Below are 8,631 nucleotides of genomic sequence, written 5' to 3'. Positions count from 1 at the left end.
ACTGAAAAAAACTATGTAATACGATTACTAATGATTATTAAATTTTTCAAAATGAATTTCGCAGCCATATACAATTTATACACTACAAAGTAATCATTTGAAAATCGCAGATGCAGTATAAATGAAGATATTGATGTCTACAGTCTGTAGATATTTACCCTTGCTTCCTATTCTTTCCTTGCGTTGTTTCGGTTCATATTTTATTGCTGGTACCATTTTTAGCAGATCTGCACCTTAAGGTCGCCTCGAAGGAATGAAGACGTTTAATTTGTGTCAACCCTGTATTTTATTTTTTTTTTAAATTTCTAAAATGCCACCAACCATTGCAAGCCTGTGATCTGCGGTCTGCAAGGTACGTGAAGGCTACCGACGTGATTTGTTTACAAAGTACACTCTTCAGTTAAGAAGGTTCATTTTCTAACATATTCACTTCCGCGTTGCACGTGGTTGTACATCGCGGAAACACATCATCATTTCCCTCTTGCACAAGTATATATAAGTAGTTAACTGTATCGCCACTGTACTGTATACATAACCCTCAATGTGTTTTAGGGTGATATCCTTTGACAAGCCCTTGGATATTTATATAACAAGAATGTCGGAATGTGGATTGTGTAGCAGGCGTGTCTCATGTGTATTGTATATTCTGACCTTACCTGCTTTGTGAAGGGTATCAGTATAAGTATGGGTTGCGGTCACGTGACAGTGTGTGGGGCATCTGCCCATTTTCTTCTCACGAGATCACTGGAGCTAATACAAGTGACGTCAACTTTTGAAAACATACCGACAAAATGGCGAATGTAGCAACTGCATGAGTGAACACATGCACTCGCTTGAAATCATTGTTTATGGAACAAATATCGGGATATTTAAAGAGGGAAACATAAGTTTTCTTAGTAATACGGAAACACAGAACTGCTCAAGGAGAAACTACGATGTCGGTTTTAGTACGTAAGGTTGACGCAATGATTCCAGTATCGCCCCGGGCTATCGTGTACACGGTATAACGAGGATCTCTAGAAATCACAGCTTCCCGACTTCGCGGAGTGACTATGGCGACACTGGCCTGGAGTTACCTAGTTGTCGTACTTTGCGTGCTAGACTTCCTTCTTGGCACCAGCGGGTTACGTCTTGGAGCATTCAATCTGAAAATATTTGGAACTTCCAAAGCATCTAAACCCGATGTTGTGGAGACAATTGCCAAGGTAGGTTGGGTGACATGTATTACGGTTTTGATTCACGATCTCTTTGCAGCGGAAATACTGACAGGCCACAGGCCCATATATTGTACGATACTCGATAGTCTGTTTGGGTAGTAAGTGTAGATGTACACTGTACAGATCTTATTTCTAACTTCACTGGATAAAATAATGTCTTTAAATTCTGTTACGGACAGTATTGGTATTTGCTCACAATATCAATGCACTAAACTTATCTGGAAACTGAACCATAAGTGGATGTATATTGTTAAACCTAGACTTTCATGAAACAGGCTGATTGAATAAATATTTTACAGTCTACTTTTCTCCAGGAATTTATAATATAATCTTGTTTCAACATCGAATTCTGGAAATGCAGATCTGTATCTATTATGTTTTATTAAGTGCTTGCAAAAGATACTCATCAGATCGAAATTAGGTTTTGAACATAAATCGATTATGTAATGTGAGATAATGTTAATGACGAGTGTCCTTTATTATATATGAACAATAACTTCCCAACGATTATTTCAGTTAAATTTCATTTTGATTCTGCAAGTATAACATGCTACCACGTTTTTAACAGATAAAACCCACTTTTGCTTTCCGGTGTAAAATCAAATCAAATCGTATCACATTTTTTTTATATCTGTACATTGGTATCGTTGATAATCTTAGCCAACATGTTTAACCTGTATGTAAACAAATATAATCAGAAGCGGTATTGGACGGGAATATTGTCTTTTATCCCCAACGTGTACACTAAACTACACAGCCACTGTCACCAAGAAAAGCCTCAGTATGATGTCGTCACAAAGGCGTTGTCACGCACTAGAGCCACGGCGATGACGTGTTTGTATACAAAGCATTAACACAACGACCTTTGAACTTGAGACTGTGTGATAAGAATTAATGGGTTGTATATTTCAAGGGTTTTTTCCATCAACTGCAGATAATATCTCGGTATGACATCATCCTGCTGATGGAGATCCGCGACATCTCGGGGACGGCCACGTCAGTGTTAACGGAGAGACTACAACAGTGAGTTAGTGCACACATAATGTGTGTGTGTGTACAGACGCGTATAGGATGTGTGTTAATGCACACATAATGTGTGTGTGTGTGTGTACAGACGCGTGTAGGATGTGTGTTAGTGCACACATAATGTGTGTGTGTACAGACGCGTATAGGATGTGTGTTAATGCACACACATACAAATTTAGTTATTTCCTGCATACAATGTTGAAAAAACGCTTCAAGAGCGAGAGTGAGTTGTTTAGTGTACGTTTTATGAGTGGGTGAGAGTGGATGAGTGAGTGGATGAGTGAGTGAATGAGAGAGTTGTGTTAGATGGTAGTATGTGTTTCTATCAAGATTAAATAGTTTTTGCTCTTCGTGATCAGTCTACAACAATAATTAGATTCTGTATGAGGCTGTTCTGTTAAATAATGATAAACTCTACTGCTGGATTAATACATGTAATATGTACAGTATATAGTACCTCCTACCTTGTATAGTATACAGGTGTTGGATGGCTGATACAAACTTGTGAAGTCTGCCAATCGGGTCTAGTTCTCCAGAGCAAAGTATTTTTTGTGAGAAATCCCGGGAACTTGTGTCATCAGATATTACATTGTGTTGTCATGAGATATTACATTGTGTCTTTTGTAGACATAGAGATGTAACATCGGCATACGGCTGGGAAATCAGTGATCGCCTAGGACGCACCAAGAGCAAAGAGGAGTATGTATTCATATACAGGTAGGTAACTCTGACATTTCTGTTATGTATTCATATACAGGTAGGTAACTCGGTCATTTCTGCTATGTTTTTATATACAGGTAGGTCACACGGTCATTTCTGCTATGTATTCATATACAGGTAGGTAACTCGGACATTTCTGCTATGTATTCATATACAGGTAGGTAACTCTGGTGTATAACTCGGTCATTTCTGCTATGTATTCATATACAGGTAGGTAACTCTGTCATTTTTGCTATGTATTCATATACAGGTAGGTAACTCGGTCATTTCTGCTATGTATTCATATACAGGTAGGTAACTCGGTCATTTCTGCTATGTATTCATATACAGGTAGGTAACTCTGTCATTTCTGCTATGTATTCATATACAGGTAGGTGTGACTCGGTCATTTCTGCTATGTATTCATATACAGGTAGGTAACTCGGTCATTTCTGCTATGTATTCATATACAGGTAGGTAACTCTGGCATTACTGTTATGTATTCATATACAGGTAGGTAACTCGGTCATTTCTGTTATGTATTCATATACAGGTAGGTAACTCGTTCATTTCTGCTATGTATTCATATACATGTAGGTAACTCGGTCATTTCTGCTATGTATTCATATACTCGGGAAGCAGGAACTCCCTGATTAAGTGTTGCAAGATTCTATTGTAAGCCGTGGTGTCAGGACAGAAACCTACTTCACGATGTGTGAGACTGACTGACTGACTGACTGAGTTTGGTTTTACGCCGCTTTTAGCAATATTCCAGCAACATCACGGCGGGGGACACCAGAAATGGGCTTCACACATTGTACCCATGTGGGGATTCGAACCCGGGTCTTCGGCGTGACGAGCCAACGCTTTAACCACTAGGCTACCCCACCGCCCCCACGATGTGTGAGAGTGTGTAAAGTATTTCTGGCTGCCGCTATTTCTGTTATGCACCACCAGACCCCAACGCATGGTTAATCGTTCTTGCAGTGTTTTAAATTAATTTTATTCTGAGGTTGCCTAACGTTGACAGAATTCCGCACTAAGTTCCCAAAGGCTTACCAGGTACAGGTGTGTTGGTGAATATATAACGCGACATTCTCGCGATTGCAGAGGCGAGGACCGATGCTGTTGACGTTGTTACTGATGCAGGTATTCCAACGTAGTATAGGTGTGACGGTTTGTTTCAGGAAGGACCGGGGCATCAGCGTTGTCGACAAGTACCACTACGACGATGGAGACGAGGCAGCGAAAGAAGATACATTTGAAAGAGAACCCTTTATTGTCCGCTTCCACAGTAACAGAACTGGTAGGGTATATATAATAGCTCCTATCACCCTTTCGCGTAGCTTTCTTAGCAACAGAACAATTGGGGGCGTAGCTTTATCCATTACCCCCTCAGCTAGCTTTAACAGTAAAAAACAGTTGGGGTCTAGCTTTACCCGTGAAACTCCCCCGTAGCGTTTATAGGAGTAGAAATAGTTAGGTGTAGCTTTACCCATGATGCTCTCCTGTAACTTTAGTAGCAACAGAACAAGTTTGGTAAAGCTTTACCTACCACCCTCTCAGGTAGCTTTAATACCATTTTAAGAAGTGAAATATTTCTGACTGCGGTGTGAAATAAGACACAAACAAGCCACAATCAAGCTGAGAAATATTGTACATCAAATCCGGTATAACAGTAACTGTATATTCGGAACACACCAGAGATGAGAAAGCACAGATATGATTTTTCATGTTAGTTTAGTAATTCATATCAGAAAAGGAGTCAGCTTCCAGTCTATGTTCACCTGCGACTGGAATAATGCTAACTGTAAATTTATACCTAACTGTCATTTCAGTGGTTCCCGAGTTCTCCCTCGTGGCCATCCACACCAACCCTTCCAAGGCGCTGGGGGAGATCAAGTCCCTCCTCGATGTGTATCGCGATGTCAAGAAGAAATGGAACAGCGATGACGTCATCATCCTAGGCGATCTCAATGCTGATTGCACATACGTGCGCAAGTCTCATTGGCCAACGATTGATATACGTAACCGGCCGGAATTCTACTGGCCAATTGGAGACGACGTCGACACAACCGTGACCGACACAGACTGCGCTTATGACCGGTAGGAGGGTTATTTCAGTGTGGAGGAATATTTCAACAGGCTGCTTTTAATCCAATTATCCTGTTTCTCTGGAGGAATATTTGAACAGTTTGCTTTAAATTCGATTTTCCGCTTTCTCTGATCTACTGTCTTGTAGATGCTTTTATGCAAATTTAGAGTGTCTACCTATATGACAGGATATGTTAACGCTGAACGCCATGTGCCATCTTCACTGATGTCTGTGATTCATCCTTAGCATAACAGCGTATAATCAATGATGGTAGAAAAATAGGAATCAATAAAATTGAGAGAACTTGTATGTAAAAGAGATATAGATAATGTAATCCTCTTCATGTTTACATGTCCAAATATCTACCCAGGTAAAACATAAAGAAATAGATCCCCTCCACGTACAATTACTTTACTAAGAATAGGTGCACTTCCTTTATTGAAAAATACTGATAGACAGGGTGGATTACCCAGGCAGCGAAGACATTGTAGATTTTGTAACAGTAATAAAATTGAAGATGAATGTTTGAGTGCCCAATATATCACGATCTTCGACAAAAATATGTTAAAGGTATGCCAGTGTACACCAATAGACATTATTTCATTCATACACTTCTTTGTAATACATTTCTGCTTGCTACCAATTGTGCAAATTATGTAAAAGATGCGTTTGCATTACGTACATTATAGATGTAGTACAACTTAATATTGAAATATTATTATCATCTTTTTGTAGTGGGTCTAAGGCCTTTTTACGAAATATACTGAATGAAACAAAGTGCAGAATATGTTTACTATGCACTTTTTTAAAAAGAAAACTGCCAAAGCTTAATATTCCACTCGTCAGCGGAAAGAATTTACGGCTATTTTGAAACGTTGTACTCTAAGCATCATCAACCTGTGAAGGTCCGGGTTAGAATATTGATCTTCAGTAACCCATGTTCGTCGTATGAGGCGACTAACGGGATCGGTTGTCAGGCTCGCTGACTTGGTTGACACATGTCATCGGTTCCCAATTGCGCAGATCGATGCTCATGCTGTTGATCACTGGATTGTCTGGGCCAGACTCGATTATTTACAGACCGCCGCCATATAGCCAGAATATTGCTGAATGCGGCGTAAAACTAAACTCATTCACTCACTCTAAGCATCATCACATTCCAGGGTAGTCCAGCATTGTCTCTGGCAAATGTTTTGACGAATATGGTCTTAATGGGATAAAGCACCTGTACTGTTTCTCTCCATAAATGTTGTATTGACAGTCAGTGTCGTGTATTATCCCAACGCCAGAGTTTTGCAAATCGTTTGCTGCCATTTAGGTCCTTTATTTGGTTTGAATTGGGTACGAAAAGGCTACACCTCTCTTCTGTTGTGTTTGCCTCCGAAATCGGAGCCCGCGTTAAGGCTGTGATTTGGCCATCGTGTAATCGTTCTCCGACAGTATGGATCGTTGGTTGTCGGTGATTAAGGTTTTCAGTGATGTATTTGCATGGTCAGGTGTCGATAATGGCGGAAATATTGAAAGCTGCAATGTTACACAATATTTACTTACTCATGCGTATGTGTCAATACTTTCAGGTTTATCATATCAGGACAACGACTCAGGGACAGCGTGCTGAACAACAGTGCCGGTATTTTCAACTTCCAGGAGCAATACAAGCTGTCAAAACAGCAGGTACGTTACTCTTCCATTCGTGACTATCTGATCCTACCGGGTACCCATTCACTGCTATATTGGTATATTGCGATCGGACTGTCTTGCTTCAGGAGTACCCACATATTTCCTTTGTTTCTTTTATGACCAGAAAAGATTAAAATTTATTAAAACTCGTATACAAAATCTGCTTGTGTTTAATTTCACAGTCATCGTTTTTGAAAAGCCAGATGGGTCTATGGTGTTTCGTTTTCAATATAGATTTTATACTCTAGGCTTCCTGTTACATAAAGTATTGCATGTATATAGTTTTTGGAGGGAACTATCAGCTCATTATGGCCTTTGGTCCAATGTGGGTTGCTGCAAGCACACCTACTCAATATTTAGCTAGCATGGTCAAGTAGATGAAGCGTCTGACCATTACGGTATGTGGTTCTATGTCCTTGTCGCGTTATACAATAATACCTTGAAATATGTGTTTCATGGTACCCCCTACCTGGCGCTCACCATTAGGGCATAACACAAGACCTGGTTGACTCAGTCAGCATACTGTTTCGGTGTGGGAGAATATAGCCGGCATCAGTACTGACTATCAGAAGCTACCATACACAATAATCCATCACGTCAACATATTTTAGAATAGGTCATGGCAGTATTATTAGTAGGTCGTATTAAATCGTGAATGAATGATGTTTTGTTAATGCTTTACTTAATCTGAGCGTTGGTCGCCACAGGCTCTGAGCGTGAGTGACCACTTCCCTATCGAGCTGGAGATGCAGGAGACGGTAGCCGTCGGTGTGGGAGCTAACGCCAGCTTCAACATGGCTGTAGTTGTGCTCTCTACTCTGTTTGTTGCCAAGCTGTGCCTGTGTTGATAAAACAGATTCAGACATGGCCTATCCTCCCTATCCTCATCACTGATACAGATAATGATGGAAGTTGATGCTGTTGGAGATTTGAGAGCACTTCTGATGGATTCTATTTCGCACCAGGATTGTTAAATGTGAATTATCTTCTTGTGGCAGTGGAAGAGAATTGTGGCCGAGTATGCGCAGTGGCACAATGTTGGCTGGACTATCGCCCATGCTATTAATCACTGGCTTGTCACACCCAGACTATGCCGTGCTCTCCTCTGATTGTGCAGTCTGCGATACACGAAAGCACATGCAAGAAAGTACCACTCCATTAACTAAACTGCTACTGATATATAACAGGTGATACTGATGTTTTCTCAGGTACTTGCATACTAACAATGTGATATACCCTAATCAAAAGTACTAACAATGCACCATATATGTTCATGATTAGCTAGTCGATCGGTACACATGGGTTTTACAACACACATCATTCCAAATGTGTGGGTTCTTTAAATTGTTTCAGTTGTACATTAGTACACTGGTTTTTGGATAAATCAATTAGATTGGGTAATCTCAATTAATTCCATGAAACCTATCATCAACAATCATAATCTTTATAAGATGATATTTTCTTTTAGCCCCTCCGATTAGAACATAAATTGTTACTATTTCACGTCTGTGAGTGCGAATTTCACATCATGGTCAAGACTATCTGCTGTTCAGGACTATCTGCTGGTCAAGACTATCTGCTGGTCAGGACTATCTGCTGGTCAGGACTATCTGCTGGTCAGGACTATCTGCTGGTCAAGACTATCTGTTGGTCAGGACTATCTGCTGGTCAGGACTATCTGCTGGTCAGGACTATCTGCTGGTCAAGACTATCTGTTAGTCAAGACTATCTGCTGGTCAGGACTATCTGCTGGTCAAGACTATCTGCTGGTCAGGACTATCTGCTGGTCAAGACTATCTGCTGGTCAAGACTATCTGCTGGTCAAGACTATCTGCTGGTCAGGACTATCTGCTGGTCAAGACTATCTGTTGGTCAAGACTATCTGCTGGTCAAGACTATCTGCTGGTCAGGACT

General features: G+C 40.5%; 1 protein-coding gene across 1 annotated transcript; it reads left to right on the top strand.

Annotated features, from left to right (window-relative positions):
* The first annotated feature begins 421 nt into the window (after positions 1-421).
* LOC124252942 (deoxyribonuclease-1-like) lies at positions 422-8,334 on the top strand. Its single transcript, XM_046686630.1, has 7 exons — positions 422-1,205; positions 2,152-2,240; positions 2,871-2,960; positions 4,130-4,248; positions 4,781-5,048; positions 6,615-6,711; positions 7,425-8,334. Exons 1-7 carry the CDS (start codon positions 1,053-1,055, stop codon positions 7,563-7,565), a joined length of 957 nt encoding a protein of 318 aa, XP_046542586.1. The 5' UTR covers positions 422-1,052; the 3' UTR covers positions 7,566-8,334.
* The last annotated feature ends 297 nt before the right edge of the window (positions 8,335-8,631 follow it).

The sequence above is a fragment of the Haliotis rubra genome, unplaced genomic scaffold (genome assembly GCF_003918875.1).
Source record: "Haliotis rubra isolate DU_JTF1 unplaced genomic scaffold, ASM391887v1 Scf53, whole genome shotgun sequence".
Taxonomy (NCBI): Eukaryota; Metazoa; Mollusca; class Gastropoda; order Lepetellida; family Haliotidae; genus Haliotis; species Haliotis rubra.
This window is presented reverse-complemented; position numbering and strand designations above follow the sequence as displayed.

What these genes read in the sequence shown, in the direction of transcription:
- LOC124252942 (XM_046686630.1), top strand. Translation starts at nt 1,053, where the DNA reads ATGGCGACACTGGCCTGGAGTTACCTAGTTGTCGTACTTTGCGTGCTA. An exon ending in TTAACGGAGAGACTACAACA is followed by an intron (nt 2,241 to 2,870) that starts GTGAGTTAGTGC and finishes TGTCTTTTGTAG; the next exon opens with ACATAGAGATGTAACATCGG. An exon ending in CTTCCACAGTAACAGAACTG is followed by an intron (nt 4,249 to 4,780) that starts GTAGGGTATATA and finishes CTGTCATTTCAG; the next exon opens with TGGTTCCCGAGTTCTCCCTC.